Source organism: Bos indicus x Bos taurus, chromosome 3, assembly GCF_003369695.1.
Source record: "Bos indicus x Bos taurus breed Angus x Brahman F1 hybrid chromosome 3, Bos_hybrid_MaternalHap_v2.0, whole genome shotgun sequence".
NCBI lineage: Eukaryota > Metazoa > Chordata > Mammalia > Artiodactyla > Bovidae > Bos > Bos indicus x Bos taurus.
This window is the reverse complement of record NC_040078.1, coordinates 89201608-89225542: the sequence shown is the minus strand read 5'-3', so window position 1 is coordinate 89225542 and position 23935 is coordinate 89201608. Positions and strand designations below refer to the sequence as shown.

The 23935-nt window shown below is 44.3% G+C and overlaps 1 protein-coding gene across 7 annotated transcripts in view; it reads right to left on the bottom strand.

Annotated features, from left to right (window-relative positions):
• The window catches only part of DAB1 (DAB1, reelin adaptor protein), a 1342273-nt gene that overhangs the window by 50870 nt on the left and 1267468 nt on the right, over positions 1–23935 (bottom strand). For 5 of the 7 annotated variants that reach the window (XM_027537117.1, XM_027537115.1, XM_027537118.1 and 2 more), the window contains 2 exons: positions 22394–22459; positions 15060–15119 (listed from right to left, as the gene is read on the bottom strand). In XM_027537117.1, coding sequence (XP_027392918.1) covers positions 15060–15119; positions 22394–22459 — 126 coding nt within the window. The remainder of the gene's footprint in view (positions 1–15059; positions 15120–22393; positions 22460–23935) is intronic. The other 2 variants (XM_027537119.1, XM_027537120.1) reach the window with 2 other exon arrangements.

Below are 23935 nucleotides of genomic sequence, written 5' to 3'. Positions count from 1 at the left end.
GTGGTTGACATCATTATTCTTGTTTTGATAGATCCATAAAGTTCCTAAATATATAAGCTCCTCTTGATCCCTCACTCTTCCACACCTTGACATCCAGTCATTATAAGAAATACTGACTCTATCTATAGAACACACCACCAAACAGTCCATTCTGGTCTAAAGAGGAAGGAGGGGCTAAATAGTAATATCAAGACCTCATCTGTTCTTGGCCAAGCAGGGATCAAGCATGACAATAATCATAATAGCTGATGCTTAGATGAAAGTTCCTCTCCACAAGCCAGACACCACTCTAAGGTGTGTTCATATAATAACTCACTTAATTACCACAGCAAATGTAGGTGCTATTGTTGTCCTCACTTTCAGAGAAGGGAACTGAGGCACAGAAGGGTCAATGACCTTGCCCAAGGTCACACAGCGAGTAAACGGCAGAGCTAGGATGTTTGCCAAAGTGGGTGAGCTTTAAAGTACATGTTCTTAACCAGTACTCTAGGGCGAGGAGAACAAAAGATGTAAGACAACGCGTGTTTTACAATGAGGGTCAAACAAAGTAAGGGGTTGGGAAGGAGCAGCCACTGGGGAGAGGAGTAGTTCAGAAGCCCAGCCCTCCAGGTCCACTACATCCTCTCTGGAGGACCATGGCCTGATCACACGGCAAGTGTTATCTCTACAATGATGAGGGGGGAAGGGGCGAGGACTTTCGAGGTGACCGTGGAAACAACAACCTAGAGACGGCCAAAGAGACGAGGCTATGAGATTACAAACACAGGAAAAGGGGAAAAAACCAGACTACTGGGTTGATGGCATGCGATGGTGGGAAAGAAGAGTAATACAGAAGATCAGGCAGCAGCTAAGCTGCCGGAAAGAAATGTGATGACATATTGACAGGTCTCTGTGACAGACAGAAAAATGAGAGGTGGAGACGGGAGAAAGTGGGTTAAGAAGTGAGAGTGACTTCCCTTAACACGAGCTGTTCCTCGTGCACAAGTGGAGAAGCAGGAGACTCCTGCATCATCAGACCTTACTTCTCTCTCCTTTTAGCAACTAAACTTCACTCTTCTCATCCACAAAATGAGAAATAATAGTTGGCATGTTAATTAAACTAGATAAATGTGAAGCGTTGGAATCCATTGGGGGAACTTTATCAATCTCTCTTTAAATATAAACACATACAACCCTTACAAAAGCACATCTGTAGGGGTGAGGGCCCAGAAAGTTCAAAAAAGTGTCACCAGGGACTTCCCTGGCAATCCAGCAGTTAAGACGTCACCTTCTAATGCAGGGGGCAGGGCACAGGTTTGATCCCTGGTCAGGGAACTAAGTTCCCACATGCCGCATGGCCAAAAGAAAGTGTCACCAATGACTGTTTGGCAATGTGGTATTCGGGAACCACTGATCTGGATGCAGCTTGCCAAGCACTGTATGTACTCCCTTGGCCCCCAGTAAACACTTGGCCAATACTTGTTTCTTGCCTCCTTTCTAAGTCATTGCAAAAACAGGCTTCACGCACTTTGGGTTGGGACTGTCACTGACCTTATTTTCTTATTCTCCATGACCATTTATTCATCCCTTTCCCCTTTTTTACAACTAGAATTCATTCATTATTCTTCTGCAACCACTAACAACAGCATTTAGGGAGAAAGAAAGAGCCTTAGCATGATGATTTATCCAGAAACACTGAATTACTGTACCAGGAGACAATGAGTGTCAGCCTCAATGGATATTTATGGGGAAACGGTATATCACAGCTCTGCTCATTAGAGATGCTGTAGTTAAGGTTCTATGGATGTTAACGATCTATATTAGAGGCATAAGGAAAGACTCGCAGCAGCAGCAGTTAACAGACACCCCAGAATCCCATTTTCTTCCCACATCACAGAGCTCCAAGGAATCTGATTTATGCCCACTGAAGGAGCAGGTGTGCATTGGGGCACCTGTATCTTGGGGGCAGTACTGTCTTTGTTTTAGAATAGATAGTGTGACTGGCAAAGAGTTTCAGGAACAAAGCGGATAGAGAGCTCCCGCCTTCTGTTTGAAATCTCACTGTGTTCTGGTCTTAGGGACAGCTGGACTCAGTAGGAAGAGCATTTCTTGTGTGTGGATAGGGTGGACCTGCACCCTGGGCTACCTAAGATCACTCCCGTTCCTACCTATTGTCCTGACATAATTATTAATAGCAATCCCCCTTTCCCTTTAAAAGTGACCCAGTTTGGATGATAAACTAGGTCACCCTACCTTTAGGGTCAGAGAGAGAGGGATTAGATCCTTAGTGATGCCTCTTCTAGCTGTGCTGTTTAACTTCTCTGATCCCCAATAGCCTTTATGTAGAGAAGAGATGTACGTCTCAGGGTAATTTGGGAATGCCTTGACATAGTATGCTGTGCCTTCTACAGTCCCTTGCTTGGTAAGGGTGCTCAACATTTGGTATCACAACTGTTTTATCCTCACCCCACAGCCCTGGCACTCCCCTGCAGGCTCAGCCCCACCCCATTTAAGCTTGGTCTTGTTAGCATTATTGCTTGAGCAAGGAGAACCGAAAACGGTCCAGCCTCTTACCCTTCCCCCCAGTGCTCTCAGGATCCTAAAAGCACCCTAGTGGTTAAACCAGGTCTTACTCATCATCGTATTTCTTGAAATATTTGATATAGCCCTTTGTTCATAGAACAGCTCATAATAACAACTATGGCTAACATTTATTGAGTAGTACTATATATATGCCAGGCGCTGTTCTAAATGCTTCAAATGCATCACCTTATTCAAGTTCTCAGAAGGTAGGTACCACACTCATTATTCTCATGTTATAAGCAAATACACTGAGGCTCAGAGAAGGTTAAATAACCCACCCAAGTTTACATAGCTGGTAATAGAGGCAGAAGATTTTCAAGCGTTAAGCAGTCAGTCTGCAAGGCTCACGTTTTTAAGTGTACTCCCATGCTGCCTACCAAGTACTGAATACCTACTCTGGGCAAACACAACAGAAATCATATGTGTTTTATAATTTAATCCTTATAGGAATCCAGGGAGGTAGCTCTCCCCACATTGTTAACTGGTCACTAAGAAGAACCTGAAAGGTTAAGTACCTTGCCTAGATTCACACAGTTAAGAAGAATAATGCTCTGAATTGCTTCAAATTTCAATGCATACATGTGGAATCTAGAAAAATGGTACAGAGGAACTGGTTTCCAGGGCAGGAATAGAGATGCAGACATACAGAATGGACACGTGCACACAGCGGGAAGGGTGGGACAAACTGGGAAATGAGGATTGACATATATACACTATGATGTGTGAAATAGTAGTGGGAATCCGCTGTATGGCACAGGGAGCTCAGTTCAGTGCTCTGTGATGACCTTGATGGGTAGGAAATGCGGGTGGAGGGTGTGGGGAGGTCCAAGAGGGAGGAGATACATGTGTACATATGGCTGACTCACTTCACTGTATAGCAGAAACTAGGTTCAATCCTAGGGTCAGGAAGATCCCCTGGAGAAGGGAATGGCAACCCACTCCAGTATTCTTGCCTGGAGAATGCCACAGACAGAGGAAACTGGCAGCATGGAGTTCACGGGGTTGCAAAGAGTTGGACATGACTGAGCGACTAACACTCAGTTTCAACAACACTATAAAGCAATTATACTCCAATAAAAAAATTTCACGCTCTTTCTGCTGTTTCACTGCTTCTTAAAGACTACAGTCCTGGTCTGCACTCAGAATTTGATTGTCCAATAACAAAGCCTTGATGGGAAATGATATGAAGGCTTTCTGCTTCTGACCACCCAACTTCTCCCACCCATGGAATAACTGTGGGATTCTTTGACAGTACCTTCTCTGCACCTCTTCCCTTCTAGAACCTCTGTTCTTCAGACAGAGGAAGGTAGAGGGTTTCCAAGTGGGTGGGCCTTAGGGTTCAACATGGGTCTAACCACATCCTCCTCTTTCATCTGTTCGTACAGAAGGCTAATGGACACACTTCATTCAAAAAAAAATTTTTGAGTTTTATAAAAAGTTTAAAGACCATTCTTCCAGGAGACCAGTGGCAGAGGAATGAAGTCATCACTGTTTTATGCATATATGATTTTTGCCAACACACAACTGAGTAAGCAGGGAAACGGGCAACCGCTAACACACCCATTTATCCCTTCTATATTGGCTTCTATGGAAAGCAAGTTTTGGGGATGACTTAACATTGAGCCATCTGCAACCCTATTTGTACAACCCTTCACGAGAACATTGATTGTTAACCCTGGGAGAAAGAACCAGATCATTTAATGTGGTAATGTGACTGGGCCCTGACGTGAGTCATGGATTGAAAACAGAGAGGGAGATGAAAGGGATTACTATTACCTTTGACAAGAACTTGAAAACAGCAAATGGAAGGGCTGATGAACAAACCTTCTTAGAAGTCAGAGCTATAAAAAAGCATGTCCGTAAATGACAGAGCTATAGGAGAGGAGACAGGGCATTTGGCTCAGACTACCCAGTTATCTGATGTCCCAAATTTTTCCACCTCAGAGAGAGCTGGTATTTGTCTCACCATCCACATCTGCAAGAACATCTAGATCTAGCCCCATCATCCACTCAAATGTACACACAGCCTTACCCGCTTTCTCTCATCAGCAGGGTCTCGACAGTGGTCCTCACTGGCCTACCCCTCAACACTTGGCCCTCAGAAACATCCTTGCCTGTCCCTGCTCTGTGCTGAATGACAGTGACCAATCCCAGTAAACCACATTGCTCGGGGTCCCTGGCCATCCATTTCCATTTAAATTTGACCAAGAGGAGGCCGGGATCAGAAGTTGAATGGTGGGAGGGAAGGAAAACTGTGAATTTCTCCCCTGCTGTCCCTGGGCAGTTTTCTTGCAATGGGTGAGTTTCTCCAGGCTTTCTACCAGACAAACCTCTCCACGTGATCTCACCTCCCGCTAGGCAGCTCCCTCTGTGGTCCCAGTACCTGCTGACGACCCCAACTCCTGGGCTCCACCAACACCACTGCCTTCCTTTGTCTGTTGAGCTCGAGGGGTAACTCTAGTAGCAACTTCCTACCAAGACTCATCTGGGTTGCCCCGTTGTTGCCTATTCGGTTTTTTTAAACACCTTTATCAATAACCTCAGATATAGAGATGACACCACCCTTAGGGCAGAAAGTGAGGAAGAACTAAAGAGCCTCTTGATGAAAGTGAAAGAGGAAAGTGAAAAAGTTGGCGTAAAGCTCAACATTCAGAAACCTAAAATCATGGCATCCAGTCCCATCACTTCATGGCAAATAGATGGAGAAACAGTGGTAGATTTTATTTTTCTGGGCTCCAAAATCACTGCAGATGGTGGCTGCTTGATCCTTGGAAGAAAAGCTATGACCAACATAGAAAGCATATTAAAAACCAGAGACGTTACTTTGCCAACAAAGGTCCATCTAGTAAAGGCTATGATTTTTCCAGTAGTCATGTGTGGTTGTGAGAGTTGGACTATAAAGAAAGCTGAGCACCGAAGAACTGATGCTTTTGAACTGTGGTGTTGGAGAAGACTCTTGAGAGACCCTTGGACTGCAAGGAGATCCAACTAGTCCATCCTAAAGGAAATCAGTCCTGACTGTTCATTGGAAGGACTGATGTTGAAGCTGAAACTCCAATACTTTGGCCACCTGATGCGAATAGCTGATTCATTTGAAAAGACCCTGATGCTGGGAAAGATTGAAGGTGAGAGGAGAAGGGGATGACAGAGGATGAGATGGTTGGATGGCATCACTGACTCAATGGACATGAGTTTGAGTAAACTTTGGGAGTTGGTGATGGACAGGGAGGCCTGGTGTGCTGCAGTCCATGGGGTTTCAAAGAGACAGACACAACTGAACTGAACTGAACACCTTTGTAACTAGTTCCCCATGTTCATGTCTCTTTATTAAACTGCCTGGTATGGACTGTGTGTTCCTGACTCCATCCTGATGTAGATCCACAGATAACTCCATTAGCTATGTAACAACCTCCCCACCTGCTGAGCCACCTGCCATACGCCAGAGCAATGCTGAAAAATGCCTCCAATAGTGTCACTCCACCACCTGAAAGCGACAGTGGCCTCCCCCAAATTCCCAGGTTCTCAGTGTCACACTTCAGGCCCTCTCCTTCCCTCCCCTTGGTATCCCTGTCTCCTTTCCCAAGAGGGCATGCTGTGGTCCTGTCATTCCAGACTGTTCATCAGCCCCTGGGACATGTGAGGCTTCTCCACATTTCAGTGCCTTTAAACACTCAATTTCCTCTTCCTGTATAGTGTTCCACCCTTTCTCCAGTCTTTTCAAACTCTATCCCCCAGGTAAAGACCTTACTAAACTCCCTCAGGCAAAGTTTCCTGCCCCTCCACTGCCCCCAGGGCCTCTTGTACACAGCCTCTTACAGCCTTGATTGTATTGATTGGGATTACTTTTATATGTCTATCTTCTTTTTGAGACCATTAACTTTCTTCAGCAGCTGGTCTTATTCATCTTTATACCGCTATGGAACAGAACACCGTATGGCAGGTAGGAGCTTCTTAGTAACCATTTGCCAAATGGATGAATGAAAGAACAGGATGGATAGAAAAGAATGAAATGAAATAAAGTAGAATGAAATAGAAATAGAATGAAATGAATAGAAGTTGTAAGGGAATTCCAAAGAGAGAAGGGTTTTGTAGCAATCAGACGTCTGGGATTACAAAAGTGATGAAAGTCTGTCACTGCAGGTACGTGAGCTGAAGCCCAGGAGTCAGGAATGCTTATTTGCACTCATCACAAGCCTTGGAGGATTTTTGCTTTGGTGGGCAGGTTAAACGAGACAGCATCTTTTAATATTCCTATTAACTTTAAGATTCTAGAAATTTAGGATTCTATCTCAGGAAAAAGTTCACGTACAGCTAAAAGAAAGTCCACTCAAGAAACATCAGAAGAGGCAAGCTTCTCTTTCTTTTGTGGGAATATGCAGATTCAGATTCCTTTTTCTCACTTTGAGATGATCTCCTCTCTTGTGACACCTCTGTTCACTGTGTTGTGATCATTATAATTTCTCTGCAATGTGGTGCTTAATCAGGAAGTGAAACTGACAAATGCTCAGACTAGACTTAATCCAATTATGCAACATCTTGATTCAGATTTTAAACTAAAGGAAAAACCAACTGCTAAATTCTGAATGAAAATTTATTTGCCGTGAATGATGGGGACTGGGCGTGGAGGAAACAATTGTCCAGAGAACTCTTGCAATTCTTCCCATGAATGGATTGCCTCTTCCTACATTTGCAGCAGCAAAATGGAAATGAATCCGGGACAAGGAAAGCCATCCAGAGGCTGACTGCTGGGGGACAGGGGTCTCATAGAAAAACACCAAGGAGTCTGGAGTGTAGGAGGCAGGAGCACTAAAACAAGCAGGTTTCTGAGTTTCAGAGGTAGGCTGCTTTCATTAAGATTTGTTCTCTGGAATTCAAAAACATCTTTTCAACAGCAGGATGAGGAAAGCAGTGGTGCCAGGCAGAGTGAGGGTCTAGAGAAGTAGAGAGGTGTTCACAGTCATACACAGAGCCTCAGGCCTCCTGAGCTCCGAGTGTTTATAGAAACTCGAAAGCAATGAGTAATCAGAGCTGGGAACTGAGTTCCAAGTACTGATTCTGATCAGTTGAGGGTTAGGAGATGGAGGACTTTGCATCTTCTGGAAACCTAATGGCAGCATTACTTTAGTGGAATCATGTGGGTACCTGAGTCAGAACAACACAGGGTTCAAATTCTGGCTTTGTGAGTTTTGTGAACTCTTAAAGCCTCAGGCTCCTTATATGTAAATGACACCTACCTAGCAGGTTTGTGGTTACTGAAGGAGATCAGCCAAGATCAGAGCCTAGGCTGTCTGGGGCAGAGATGCTCAGTGGGGTCTTTCTGCTTTTCCCCAGCTATGTTAGCCCTAGATCCGGTACATATGGCTACTGTCCATAAAAAGGAACCGAATGGATCCCTCAACTTCAAATCTGACCGTTGGGATGTTTATCAGTTTCATCCAGCCTGATAAACTGGATACAGGATACAGACTGGTCTACAGCCTTGAGGATACAGACTGGTCTAGAGCCTTGATTTCAAGTTCTATAGGAGGAAATTAAGGAGGAACAGATTTCTAAGCACCTACTCTGGGCCAATGCTCGCTCAGTGAGGTGATCTGATTACACTACTTGGTTAACTTCTTATTCAGAGCACTAACTTCACTGGGAAAGGCCACGACTTATTGATGGGCATTTCAGAGTAGACATCTGAAGACAGGATTCTAATAATGAAGCCAGATGATAATAATGAAGACAGGGAGGGGGTATATGGCTTGGCAGCTGAGCTATTTGCGTGAAAGATGATGAGATAAGTATTAATACATGAGGGCGAATGGAACGCCAGAGGAGATAAGAGAACTGGAAGTCTAGCACTGTAGTCAGCTTTACAATATGAGGGTTCCTTATAGAACCACTATATGCTGCCTGAACACTCCTAGGGCCAGAGAACTCACTACTTTGAGAGGCTGTCATTTCTGAAAATCAGCTCAGATGATCTTCAATTTCTTTCTTATATTGAGAGCAGTTTTGACCTCTCTTGTCATTAAACATGGGCCATTCTCTTAATCAGGTCAAAGTGTTGGTCGCTCAATCGTGTCCAACATTTTGTGACCCCACAGACTGTAGCCTGCCAGGCTCCTCTGTCCATGGGATTCTCCAGTTAAGAATACTGGAGTGGGTAGCCATTCCCTTCTCCAGGGGATCTTCCCAACCCAGGGATTCAACCTGGGTCTCCCACATTCCAGGCAGAGTTTTTACTGTCTGAGCCACCTGGGAAGACCCTCTCTTAATCATAGAACAGCACATAAAATCAGTAGAAGTAACAAATATATACCATCCTTCAATTTTTACTTCCCCAGCATCTCATAAAAGTGACCCCTGAGCATCACAGAAATGTTTCATGTTGATGTGTGAGTCTCATGAAAGCCCTGAAGTGTTACTAGCAGATGGTGATCCTTTCCACTTTGCAGCCCAAAAAACGGAGTCTCAGAAAGTCAAAGCGACTGACAAAGGGAAGAGAGAATCTCAAGGAGGTCTTATCATTCCTTTCAATTTCTGAATCCATGTTACACCAAAAGGAAATTAATATTGAGACCAAAGCATCCATCTGACAACCTATGTCCTTCCTATTTACCACTATGCCAAACTTCCCAGAATTTCTTTTGAAGGCCAAAAAAAGTTCAGCTAGTAATCACTGACTTGTTATTACTAATAATTAGAAAGTCTTTTATATCTAATACAACTACATAAAAAGCTTTTAAACTGGGCAATTATAAGGTGAAGGATAAAAGATCTTGTTCAGTTGTAAGAATATTATATGAGAGGGTGAGCGTAGGGGAGAAGAAGAATGTGGAGTATTTCCTGTCGTTGAAACCGTTGACCTTCACAGAAAATCTCAACCAAGTTCAGCGCTGTGAGGCATAAAAGGATCTGGAATGGGCCCTTTAGCAGCCTGTGAATGCCTGCTGTGAAACTAGACCATGTCCAAAGGCTAACAGAGTGCAAAAGGCACTAAATAATGAATGTGGACACTTTCCTCTCCATTTAGGAATGTACATTTTTGACATCCCCAAAGAGGCCAGGGAATTTGTCTAAAGAATATGACAGCATCATCAGCTGGCAGAAAGGGAGACTGCCTGCCTTGCCCACCTCTTTGAGAAGGAAACTGATGAGAAATTAACCAGGTCTGAGTGTTGCTATTTAGAGGCAGTCTGGACTCAGGAACCAGGACCCCAGTGATTTGCCCAGAGGTGCTTCCATGTCTCTTTTGTCTGTTCAAATCCTCTCATCCTTCAGGGCTTTGCCCAAGTTGTACCTTCTTTCCTGAAACCTTCCTAACTCTCTAGCCAACTAACATTTCCTGCCAGCAAGCATTTATGCCACCAGGTTTCAGAGACCTTGACATAGAAGCAGACCCACCTGTTTAAGATACAGAGGAGATCAGACCCTGTGCAAAGCTTCTGACTTCCTTGACCAGGAAGGGATGGAATGTATATTTCTAGGAGTGAGTGGGATTAATCCTTATCTGGGCTCAGATTCCCAGGAGATGATGGAGGGAAGCAAAGCATGACCTCAAGAACAAATCTGCTGGAAGAAGGCGATATTATAGGTGCAAAGTAAAATAAGCAAACAAAAGCATCCTAATGTGTTATTTACGAGAGCAGAACAGGAAAGGGGCCAGTACAGCTGAGCATCCTAAGTTTATGGGACAAGGAGGATGTTCAACTAGGACAGGGATGAGCGAATGTGAAAGTGGAAGTGTTAGTCACTCACTCTTTGCAACCCCATGGACTGTAGACCATCAGGCTCCTCTGTCCACGGGATTTTCTTCCAGATCCAGGGACTGAACCCCGGTCTCCCGCATTTCAGGCAGATTCTTTACCATCTGAGCCACCAGGGAAGGTGAATGTGAGGGAGTAAAAACAGAATTGGCTTTCTGTCTGAACCTGCATACATGTGTGCATGCTAAGTCACTTCAGTCCTGTCCAACTTTGTGACCCTGTGGACTGCCAGGTTCTTCTGTCCATGGGATTCTCTAGGCAAAAATAACTAGAGTGGTTGCTATGCCCTTCTCCAGGGGATCTTCCCAACCCATGGACTGAACCAGCATCTCTTATATCTCCTGCACTTGCAGGCAGGTTCTTTATGACTAGTACCACCTGGGAACAATGTAACAAACACAGTGAATTCCGACATCTGCTGCCCTAAACCTCTGAAATCCCCAATACATCAAATTTGCCACTTTCTGAGCATCTCTCTGACCATGAAAGAGTGATGATGAGCCACAAACTGAGGCTTTAGAATAGAGGTTCTAGAGCTGAGATCAAGGGATCTCGTTGGCTTCAAGGTCTACAAAAACTTACATGTGGACATGTGTTTCTTTCTGGGGAATGAGTCTATAAGCAAAATTTCAAGAACAGAAATCCCAAGAAAAGTTTCTTTATGGATAGTGATGATTAAAAGTAATTCTTGTCCTCAAGGAGCTCACAGAAAAGAAAGGGAAACAAATAGCATAATAACAGTTCACAGCTATTGAATCCTCACTGTGTACCGAGTCCTGTGCTCATTCACATATTTAAGCTCATTTAGTCTCTAGCCATCTATGGGGTCACACAGAGTCAGACACGACTGAAGTAGCTGCTAAGTCGCTTCAGTCGTGTCTGACTCTGTGTGACCCCATAGACAGCAGCCCACCAGGCTCCTCTGTCCATGGGATTCTCCAGGCAAGAACACTGGAGTGGGTTGCCATTTCCTTCTCCAATGCAGGAAAGTGAAAAGTGAAAGTGAAGTCGCTCAGTCCTGTCCGACTCTTAGCGACTCCATGGACTGCAGCCTACCAGGCTCCTCCGTCCATGGGATTTTCCAGGCAAGAGTAGTGGAGTGGGGTTTGCAGCAGCAGCAGTCTCTAGCAAAAACTCTAAGGTAAGTGCTGTCATTAACCCGAAAGCCAGGCTTTTAAGGAACCCAAGGTCCAATGGCTCAGTGGATACATTAAGAGAAAATAATCCTTTATGATCATCACAAAGAGAAGGACAGAGGTATCCCAGAGAGGCTGATTACTCTGGGGCAAGGAAGGCTTCCTGGTGGAGTTGGGCTGTCACTTAGAATACTTGGCAATCCTCAGCTCTGTGAGAACTGTTGGCTGGTGCATTGCTTGTTTCAGCAACAAGTGGAAATGTTCTCATTTAATCTACTCCATGTCCTCTATTAAAGGTTTTACATAAATCTTTAATCTGTCAAACAAAGCTACAAGACAGACACTACTTTCTTTGTACAGATGATGACACTGAGGCTTAGAGATACAAAAAGCTACTCAAGGACCCTTAATAGGTGGTCAGGATGAGAGCCATACCCAGATTTGACTCTGAAGATCAGGTGGTTGTATATTTCTGGCCTGGTTGGTGGTTTTCCTCAATGACAGCACCAAGCTGAGTCCTTTATTAGGACTCTGTGCAGATCTGTCCCAAGGAAGAAGAAACCAGGTGGTCCCCAGACTAACAGACCAGTGGGCAGTCTCCCTTCTTGTGGGAAACTTGTAGGATCCCCTAGATTCCCTTGGAAGATGCCTGGTTGTCCTTGGTTTGTGTTTCTGGGTAAGGAGCAGGTGGTGAAGGTGTGAACAGCGACAGTATGGCAGGGATTCTCAGAGCATAGATATATCCTGGGGAAAGGCACTTGGCAGAGAGGAGGGGCTTTGAGGAGAAGCCTGGGGCAAGGGAAGATGTCAGAGCAAGGGAGACACAGGATACATAAGACATCTCTGGGAGGTTTAGGCAAGTGGGAATAACTTTCCAATACACAGACTATTTTATCCTCAAAATCACCTTGCAACTTAGTATCAGTAATTTATTTTGGAAGATGAGAACACTGTGCCTCAGAGGCAAGGAGACCTATCACGAGGCTTACAGGCAGTAACGATAGACAGGAGTTGAGATTCCAGGTGCATCCACCTGCCTCTCACTTGAGACTACGCTTTGCACTTTCTCCCTCTCTCAGATTTTTAGAAATACTGAGATAGTTCATGGAAAAGCCATTATCATCATCAGATGCTTCTGAGAGTCAGTGGTAATAATAGGTGGGAAGCCACTGTGGGACATTCAGGCAGCCCCGACATTCTCTAAGCAAAGCCTTAGCATACGTCCTCAATGACTGTTTAGAATCAGAGAAACAGGAAATTCTCATTAAAAAAAATAGCAAGAATTTTCATAAATCCCTTCTACAAGGAAAAAGGATCCATATATCTATTAACTATCCCTAGAGTAGCCGTGTTGTATCTGGCTGCGAAGAACCAAGCCCTGGGCTTGCTTCTAGTAACACAAGGACCCCAGGAAGCTCCCAGAAGCTCCTGAGGAAGAAGGATTCCAACACTGTGTGGTCTACTCCTGGAGGAATGACAGGTGTGGAGGCACAAATGCAGGGGCGACGTGCTGACGCTGTTGGGAGAATCAAGTAAGACACCCCAAAACACAAGGCAGGATGTTGGGGGAGGGCTGCAGGGAGGGTGGGGAGGGTATGACTGCTTGGGGAAGCTGAGGAGTCCAGTGGAGCTGGACCAGGATGAGGCAGGGCAAAGATACAGCAGAGGCTGGGACCCGAGTGCCGTGTATGTCAGGTTGAGAGTCTGGATTTTCTTTTTCTTTTTTTGGAGCTACTAAGCATGGAGGTGGTGTGGCCAGGCTGGTTAATAAATTCACAAAAACCAAAGGCAGCAAATGGAGCATGTTTCCTCACGTATCTAAGCCTGTTAGGGGCAAGTAAGGCAATTTAGGCACAAATTGAATTGGAGGGAGCTGTGCGATGGGGGCTGGACCAAATTGAAACACGAAGAGCAGACCGGTGTCTTGGTGACAAGCAGGCTTGATTAAATGCAAAGGCCTCTGAGAGAAAAACTGCTTTTTCTGAACGGCCCTACACTGCATGCCTTCTACTGTTTCTACACTCGGTGTTTTTAAAGGGGCTAGTACTCAGATATGTCTTCTTATTAAAACTAACATGCATTGAGTTTTGGAAGCCGTCTTTAGGTGGGATAGGATGGTTTCAAGATACTGGAAGAGTGGGTAGAGAAATGGAAATAAGTCAGAAAGAAAGTTCACTAGGAAAAAGGGGAGTGGAGCCAGGGGAGGGTAAGAAGGGGCCAGAAAGACTCCTGATTGGAGGAATCCAGAAACTCAGGTTTGGAAAGGGTATCAAAGGCTTGCCCCTCTGGCCATTCAATGTCTGAATCCCCGCCCCTCCCCCACCTTCATCCCATCATCCTTCTGACAGGTGGTCTTCAAGGCTCTGCTTGTACAGCTCCAGTGATGGAGAGCTTACCCTCTGAGGTGCCAGAGTTCCACCCTTGAGCAGTTCTGACCATCAGTAGACCACCCTTAGCTGGAGTTAGAAATGACTTTCTTGTAGGGCCACCCCCGTCTCAGTTCCAAGAGTTGGCAGATACAGAAGAGTATAATCCCTCTTCCATTTCATGGTCCTAGGGATGCCCACCTCCATACTCATGGTTTCATTTCTCCAGGCCAAAGGTTTTCAGGTCCTTCTGCTACTTGTTCACCAAATTGGGTTTCAAACCCCATTATTAATCTTATCTTGAAACATACAGGGCTGTCTCTATGTCTCTCATGGTGTGGGGTCCAGGACTGATAACAGTGTTCCAGAGAAGGTCATTTAGCCTCACAACAGCTCTGTTAGGACCACAGCTGGGTTCCTGAGGGTCAGTATGACTTCAAAACCAGTGCTCCTCCCACCCATGGTTGAATGAAGTCAGCAGAGACTAAACACCCCACTTCTTTTTACACAAGCTGAGGCAAAGTCACAGGTCCCCCCAATCAAAGCCTGCACTGGCTCCTCAGGGCTGCCTGGGTTAGGTAGAAGGCGCCTTCTGAGTGCAACTTCAGTTGCACTGAAACATGTCTCAAACATGGTTCTGAGCCCAGCAGTGACACACAACTGAGTATTTTCCTTTGTATCTCAGACTTCCAGGAGTCCCCCTAGCAGATGAGGTCCAGGTGCAGCGGGCCCCCGGTTCTCTGCAAGCCTACATACAACACATGGCCTTTTCTATAGCGTGCTGATCACTGACTGGACCCTTAACACACTCCAAAGGCTCTGGCCAGCCCTTGTTCTGTCTTTCTGAAGCTTCTTGACCACTTTCAAATTGAGTGGACAGCTCTCTTCCCAGAACCAAGAACTGCCCCTGCTTGACCAGGCATCATGGAGTCTTTGGCTGGAGACTTTTTCCATAAAATACCGGAGACTCTGAATCCCTTGGACATAGGAGTTTTCATGATTCAGCAGATTTCCACTCAGGGAGCCAGACCTTCATGCAGACTCAGCCCCATCATTTCCACCTCTAACCCCCTTCCCCTCACCCACTGAGGAGTCCCCAGCATGCTGTCCCCAGCAAAGCCATATAGGTGGTGATCCGTATGCATAAGAGCGGATTGTGGACTCCCTTCCTCGGATTGCAGACCAAGCCTCGGTATAAAGCTGGTTGTGGGGACCCAGCAGAAGACAGGAGATGTACTTACACTTACAGGTTGACTTTTTGGCACATCATAAACACCTTCCTTCTTTTGGCTGGTGGGAACCTACGAAAAAATCAAATTCAACACAGTCAAAACACTCTGGTACTCTGCTTTTGAAGAACAAAGCAACCAGGCTTTCCTTCCACTGGCTAAGCGTGTGTGAACTCAGCCCCGGAGGCCTGAGCAGCCAACTTCCAGCAGAAGGAGGAGCTGCTGGTAGCATGAAAGCGTCAGGCCAGGCTCCTCCTCTCAGGCAAGCTGGAGGAGGAGAGGGGGTGTGAATCATTCCACAGAGGTTTGCAGGATGTCTCTGCCACCGGACTCCTCACAGTACCACAGCAGAGGAAGCTAAAGGCAGAGACTTCAGAGATCATGTGGTGAAAAAAATAATCATCTCACCAAAGACAAAAGTGATGCCAGGGAGGTGCTAGGAGGTGCCTAAGTTGTTACAAACGGTTTGCAGCTGAGCTTGAAGTACTACTCCATGCTGATCTGAGATCCAGGTTATTTAAAATTCAACAAACACCCAGGTCCTAAAACAAAATACAGCTTCTGCTGGGATCACTCACATACTATCTGATAATCACCAAAGGTTTTTCTGTAAGAAAAGGGTCCATCCATGGCAGAAAAAGCATGCGACTAGAATCGAAAAACTCTCCAATGGTTTTCTAACACTTCTCTGTAACTTTTCTCCCTCTCTTCTCTTCCTTATCCATCTGGCCTTCCTGGGCCCTGTGTAAACTGTCAAGCCCTAAGCAAGTCACTTAGCTCCTCTGGGCCTCACTGAAATGGGAACTTCAGCTCTGCTTCTTGCTTAGGTTATACATCAAAGGTAAAAGAGAGTAAATAATAAAAGTCTATTTGGCACCATCATACTGTCAAGTGTTAGAACGGTAATGTCTTTTGCCATTAATACATTATGTACATATGTACCCAAATACATATGAATAACAATAGACTTGTGGAATACTTTTCAAGTGAGTCTATCAGGGGCCTTGCTCTGAAACATTCAAGTTTCTGACACTAGTTCATCCTCAGTGACTAGCAAAGCTTAACTCAAACCCTCCATGGAGGGATCAGCCAGTAGTGGTTTTCTGTCTGATAACTGGTCTCTTTTTGATCAAAGTGAAAGTGAAAGTGAAGTCGATCAGTCATGTCCGACTCTTTGCGACCCCATGGACTGTAGCCCACCAGGCTCCTTTGTCCACGGGATTCTCCAGGCAAGAATACTGGAGTGGGTTGCCATTTCCTTCTCCAGGGGATCTTCCCAACCCAGGGATCAAACCCGGGTCTCCCACATTGCAGGCACATTGCTTTAACCGCTGAGCTACCAGGGAAGCCCCTTAAAAACAGGCATGGCACATAAGAGCCAGTAGTCCTTCAGCAGGTGTCTGCTACATAAGTATATCATTGAGGATTGTGGAGAATAGTTAAGAAAAATTACCTTTTAAGCTTGGACCAGCTTAGAGAAGAATTTGAGCTTATTCCTGGAGTCCCTTTGCCATTTTCTCTCTCACTTACCTTAAAATCTTTATACTAATGCTGAGAAGTTGGTATTAAAATCTCCACTTTCAGTAGTAGAGAGTGAGGCTCAGAGATGTTAGGGAAATTTGCCTAAAGTTTCATAGCTAGGAAGTGATCAGAGTCAAAGGTATCTTATTCTGGCTATGGAACAAGACATTTATCACTAACGGTATGAGCTAACACTGCCAGAGCATTTTCTATGTGCCAGGCATTATTCTAAACATTTATGTTCACATACATCCTCATTTAATCTCTGTGAGTGGGAAGCCAGAAGCATCAGCCTGTATAGTCTGCCTTGAACTACTGCATCATACAAATAGCTGCAGCTCCCCTCTGTTCCAACCATTCCCACAGTAGATTTGGGTGTTTCTTGTCCTCTGACATTCATTCTATACTCCTGGAAGCTTGTGCACATCCTTGCAAAACAACAGGACTCTGAGTGAGCATGGCTGTGCAGAAGATGCACTTTCAGTTACTCCTGCAGCAGGCAGCCCATGAAGAATGTAATTTCTTTGCTCCTGATAAGTAAGCTCCCTCCAAAAGGAACCCTCTAAGAATGCCTACAGAGTCCTTGTTAACAAGGGCCAATAAATTACAAGCCCTCACTTTTATTTTTACTAGCAGCTCACCCCTGCTTGAGCAAAATGAACAGTGTTTTTCTGTTCCCTGCAATTCACTGCTCACTATGGGCACTTAGTAAGTTGAACCGCAGCTGACTCTCAATTATGCCTGCAAATGGAGGAGAAGCAGTAGGATGGAGAAACCCAAACTGTGCATAATTGAGAAAGCTTTTCTGCTTGGCTGTCCCATGGGTGAGATATCAACCTGCCTGTTTGTCTTTTAAGAATTACTTCAGCTAAGACATCATGTTGGGAGCGCCACTAGAGTACTGGTGGAGCATTCCTCTGTACTCATAACATCCGGTGCATTCTTTCATTAAGAAATAAAAGTTACCAGGAACCTATTAAGTGTCTGCGCATGGTGCTTTCCCTAGGACAATGTGGTGAACAAGATGAACGTGGCCCCTGACTTATCAGCGCTCCTTGTCTCGCTGGGGGAGATGGAAAAGTCATCAGGCTACTGAAGGAGGGTGTAAAAGGAGCTTTATCTTACAAAGTAGTTGTCAAATCACACTGCAGCTTCCTGGTCACTCTGAATTCCGACTGATTTATAAGCCTGCTGAGGGCTCAGTAGATATTTTATTACCTTTGTTTCCCCATCTGTAAATAACAGTTAAACAAGAAACTTCTAAGCATCACACATTTACCACATATGTGCTGAAGACAGAAAAACCAGCAGAAACACTAAAAGGATGAAGACCAGACGGTGCCTTGGTCTTGGCTCTCATCTTCCCCTAACTGGTATGTCCCATCTGTGGACCATTTCAGTAATATGATGCTGTATAGAGTGATAACCGTCCTGGACCAAAACAAGGTGGAAAGTCTGGTTCCTAATCCTGGCTCTGCCACAGGCTGTATGACCCTGGAGAAGTCACTGTTCTCTGAACCTGTTTCCTTATCTGGTTGTGCATCCTGATGCACCCAGCACAGGCTGGTGCTCCATACCTAACTATTTATTGAATGAATAAATGAAATTACTCTAGAAACTATACATTAAGGACCATTCATACAGAAGACACTTTCAGTGCAGCAATATATTAATAGTGTGGAGGGGCAGGTTGATGGCTGGGTGACATAGGATTAGAGACATGTCGTTTTAAAATAACAATGTGTAACAAATCTTGGGTAATTAAAAATGATTTTTGAATGAACAAACTTGGAGAATGTGCCCTTGGCAAGCTGCGATCTCACTGATGCTGGAAGCTTGCTAAAGTCTGAAGGAACACTAGGTTTTAAAATCAGAGGCTCTGGCCTTGGGCCCATCACTTAAGTATGAAGGACTTAAATTTCTTACATTTAAAATGGTAGTTATTACAACTGTTCTCATCTCACTGAGTTGTTGGAAGGGTCAGAATTAAGTGATGGGTAAAAATGCTTTGTACTGTGGGGTTCTGTGTTGTTTTAAAAAAGACAACTAATAATTTTTTCTGAGGCATGCAAATAGAAAGACAATTATTATTATTATTAATCCAGTTTGGAAAATGAGACTACTGATCCTCAAAGAGAGGTGACATGTACTCAAGAGTCTCTCCCTCCCTTGTGTTGGAGTTATAAATAGCGAAGTCAAGTGAAGCTGCAGCTTTCCACTGGGCTCTCTGACAAGATAAGGTGAGCAAGTCATGTTCTACCTCACTTAATGCATCATCATAAGACATCTCAAGCAGCATCTGATATTGATGGCATTAGGAAGTGAAAGGAACTAACATTTACACAAAACCTACTATGTACCAAGTGCTGTCCTGGTTGCTTTACATATTCATACCACTTCTAGAAGCAGAGACTATAGTATCTATATTCTGTAGCCCAAGAAATTGAGACACAGAAGCTAGGTACTTCACTTGAGGTCGCAAAACAGTTAAAACTTAGGCCCTCATTCCAGAAAACAGAGGATAAATAAAATAAAATAAAATCTGAGACTACCTTGACTAAGCTGAAGTATAAGAAACACTGAAGTCTACTCAGGAAGAATAAATATGGGACACTTGTAGGCCCTAAAAAATGTTGAGGCTCCCAATAGCAGCTCCTTAAAAGCACAGCCTATCTTCAGGCCCAAGAGCTTATTTCTTGTTAAGCAAAATGAGGCCCAGTGGCCTGGCAAGACAAGAGAGAAAGATGACCAGAGGCCCTTCCAACAGAAAGCAATAAAACAGTCATTCCCTTAAATGGTACTTCCTATTAATTATGGACAGAGGGGAAGATCTTGGATGTCAGAACTGTTAACAGAAGGGTGACTTTTAGATACTGACTTGAAACCTATATAGAATCTACTTGTAAAACTTATCATCAAGGATATTCTGAACTGAAAAGAGCCCTTGGATTTACTTATTTAGGCACAGAAATCAGTGAGTGGGAGGTTCTACCTCTTGCTGGCTCTGTAAGCCTGGGCAACATGCATTATGTCTGCAGCACTCTTTCCTCATCTGTAAAGTGGGAATTATGACTCAAGCCATTTGGGGTAGCTATGAGACATAAGAAGATACTGTATGTAAGCCCCCATTCACAGAGACCTTGTTTGAGAAATGTTACCAAAACTATATACACATACATACACACACGGATGCACAGCACTTCTAAGTCTTGTTGCTCTATAAAGCAAGGTAGCATGCTTCTCTAACAGTCCTGTGCTGAGGGACTAGTTGCAAACAACAGAAAAGGGCCATGCCCACGACAAACTTCCATCTTATTTGCACATTCGATAGATAAGTAAACCTAGGCCCAGAGAAGGAAAGGGATTGACAAGGTGGCTTAATGGCTGTGGATGCAGTGTGTGACCTGGGATGAATCCTCTTCTTTACAGTCTCCTTGTGATCTTGTTTCATTCTCATGCCTACATATGATTTAGGGAGAACTTATTCTCCTACTTTATCACTGGGGAAACTGAGTCTCAGAGAGGGCAAGTGCCTTGCTCGCTACCCCTTAGCCAAAGGTAGTTGGTGACAGAGTCGGAAATATATCCCAGTTCCCTGCTTGCCAAAGTCAGTCCTTCCTAGTACACTAGATGGCCGCCCAGAGACCCCGACAGGGCACAAAAGAAGCCCTGCCAACTACAGATAAGTCTAAATTTAAGAACTTCTTATATTGGAAAAATCTAATTTTATTTTAAAAGGTTCTCTCTCTTCATCAGATGACTGGTTAGTGGTTCCTCTGGCGTCACACTGTAACTGAGCAGGACCCTATGGGGCCTTCCCAGAACGGGCTCCTGCCTCATATCTTCTGGAAGTACCTAGACAATAGGATCTGATGCACATTTCCTGAGCTGTTCTGCAGATGCTAAAACCGCCAACAAATTGAAGAAATTAACTACTTGATGCCCATGAGCATGTAGCGCCCAGACCTACTGATGCCTAAGGAACAATACTGTGACACCATCCTGTTACCAAATGATTAGCCAGAGAGTTGTACACAAGCTGATCACATACCCTGCAACTCTCTTCCCTCACTTGACCTTTAAAATGCTTTCCTGAAGGGAGTTCGGGTGTTTTGAGTACTAGCAGCCCTGGGCTCCTTGCTTGGCACCCTGCAATAAACTCTGCTCTTTCCTTCACCACAAGCCAGTGTCAGTAGATTTGTCTGTGGACGCAAGTTTGGTTCAGTAACAATACTGAGACACAGCAATGTTGGACTTTAAAATTTGACACTGAGGACAGATATGCAACGTTTCTGTCTTCTACCAAGACAGAAACTTGGTAAGCGATGATTTTAGACAACTTTTCAAAGAGCAAGCTTGCACTTGAACCCAGATGGAACCTGTGCATAGAAATAGATCATTACCCCCTGCTGCTAAGTCGCTTCAGTCGTATCCGACTGTGTGTGACCCATGGATTGCAGCCTACCAGGCTTCTCCGTCCATGGGATTCTCCAGGCAAGAACACTGGAGTGGGCTGCCATTTCCTTCTCCAAGGGCTGGTTAAATTGAGGTGCTGGTAGAACTAACATACTTTAGTCATTTAGAATTCTGTGCATTTGATGAAAACTGAAAATATGTTTTACTTTTATTACACAAGTAATGCATGCCCAAGGCAGAATAACAGACCACACAACTGAGTAAATTAAGAAAATTAAAATCACTTATTTAAATACATTAAAATTTTTCCTGCTTCCATAATGTTTATATTTCAAATTAGGGATAAAATTCTAATTAATGAAAAACTGGAGGTTGTCACATTTGTTTGATGTGTGGCTGTGCTGTAATTACACAGATTCTTTGGTGGAAAAGCACAGGGGAAGCAGTGTGGGTTTGGTCCCAGCTCTTAACAGCTGTACAGCCTTGAGGAAGCTACTAAACCTCTCAGAGCCTCAGTCTCCCCTTGAAAAAGTGGGATTAAAATACCTACTTTACAGCATATTTAGGAGAATTAACGAGTTTAAAAGTGTACAGCAGACTTGTGGTTGCCAAGGGAGAGGGGTAGGGGGTAAGGATTGGGAGTTTGGGATTAACAGATGCAAACTGTTATCTATAGAATGGATAAACAGCAAGGTCCTACTGTGTAACACACAAGGAGCTATGTTCCATATCCTGTGATAAACCATCATAGAAAAGTGTGAGAAAGAAGGCATATACATGTATAAATGAATCATCATGCTGTATAGCAGAAATTAACACAACATTGTAAATCAATTATACTTTGGTAATATAAATTAAAAAAAAAACACGTGTTTAGGCTTCTTCACATAAGCAGACATTTTTAAGAATATTAATCTACCTTCCCTTCAGAAGGGGTAAAACCTTTAGCTCAACTTTCTTTCATTCAGTTAATATTCCCACTGTTGTCTCCAAACAGCATTTTTGAATTTGGCCTTCATTTTCAGCGATGCAATTGACTTTTTAAGGGAATTCAACAGCACATTGTTTTGAGAAATGAAGGACCCTCATATTCTGAACAACAACCCTCCAAAGGATTAATTTAGTAAAATGGAATGTTTGATTTCTGTGTCAACTGAAAACAGTTAAGATCCATTAAAAATTAAAATATTCTACCCAGTTGGCCATTAAACATGTCAATGATCAAGCATGAAAACTACTGGTAAACAGCAGGGAACTAGGAGCCAATTCACACAGAGGTATTTTAACAAGCCCAGAATGACCAACAGCAAGGTGGAGGCTGGGAGTGAGAAGAGAGCCCCTGGTGGCTCAGCCCCTTCTGTGCGTTCACTGGTGGCGGTGCGAAGGAAGGAGAGGAAAGTGATTTATACCTGATAAATGTTTTCTTCCGTTTCGGGATCACGGATTGGCTCGTGTCCAGCCTCAAACACAATGTACTATGACAGCAGCCGCCAGAGAGGAAAAGTTAAGGGGAAAATGAAAGAGGAAAAAAAAAAGCATTTGGAATTCAGGATACAAATTGTAGTAAGCATTAAAGACACAGGCACAAGAGAAAACACCCTGAAGAGACATTACTGACATTCCACGTGGCCTGGCACATTCCTGCCTCTTCTAAGGAAAATTGCCATGGTCCGATGGTCAGCCTTTTAGTCAGGACTGCGTAGGTGCTGCAGACCTTTCTGGAGGTATAACCCCTTCCTTCAGTGGCACTGATCTCAGCAGTGTCTGCCTGTGCGGGGACTGCTGTGTGGGGATGATGTCTCCTGGGACCCCAACTTTGCCAGCTCTGGGTTTCAGTGGTCTCTCCCCTTTGCTCCCTAAGGCCCACAGTCCTAAGCCAATCCTGATGTGCTCAGAAGCCGCAAACGCCTTCATCTCATACATATCACCTTACTTTACATTCTCAGTTTTAAATACTGAAGTCAAATTTTCCATATACGCGTTTCACACTCTAAAAGACTGGGCCATTTCAAGAAGGACTATGTTCTTCACTCTCCGAGCCCATGAGCCAGGGGCTGAGCTCATACTATAGACGAATCCACACCCCTGGTATTCTAAAGCAAAGCCTGACATCAAATGCACCTTTGACTTTTATTTACATCCATGTTAGATACTTGTCTTTCAAATGATTCAGATTTGATTAATTTCTTATCCATATTATTTTCTTTTCATCATAGCAGTGGCAGCTTTCGTGTGAAAGTATGCATGCTATGAAACTACAGAATGCATGTGTGACACACATATATAGAACACGTGTGTCCCAGTTAGAAATGTACATTTCAGATTGTCTTTTATGTCCCATAAGTCAAATGTTTGGCTGCTCTCTCTCCTTGGGAATAAGCACAGAGTGGGAGAGGCCTCCTCTCTCATCTGCATCTGTTAAAACAGAGCATATACTTGAACCCAAGGGAAGCCATCTCTACCCACACTTAGGCTGCAACCCTGAAGAAAGTACAGAGAAAGCTACAGGCAGGCACGTCTGGGGGATCTCCTGTTCCCCCACTCACAAAAGCCCCTCTGGCATGAGCCAGGGAGTCAGGGGGGCAGCCTGGACAATCAGGGGCCAGAAAGACTTCTCCTCACAGTCCTTTCCCCAGCTCACAAACCATCCTTTGGATGTGTGTTCAAATGTTGCCAAAATGTCAGGCCCCATCTCTGGTTCTTAACTCACTGAAGCCACCTCATTATTCAGTCTCTCTAATGAACTCAGAATATTCAAGGGACTCTTGCAAACATTCAGCTCTAGGATCAAACTTATACAGATTGCTGAGAAGGCTGAAGCAGGGGCAAGAAGGGAGAAGCCTATTTCTAAATCCCATGCTACTGATGCCGGCCAAACTTCTGTTAGTTTTTATGGAAATTTGCTCCTGGAGGGCTTGGCAGGCCTCATCCTCAGAAATAATCTTGGTCCT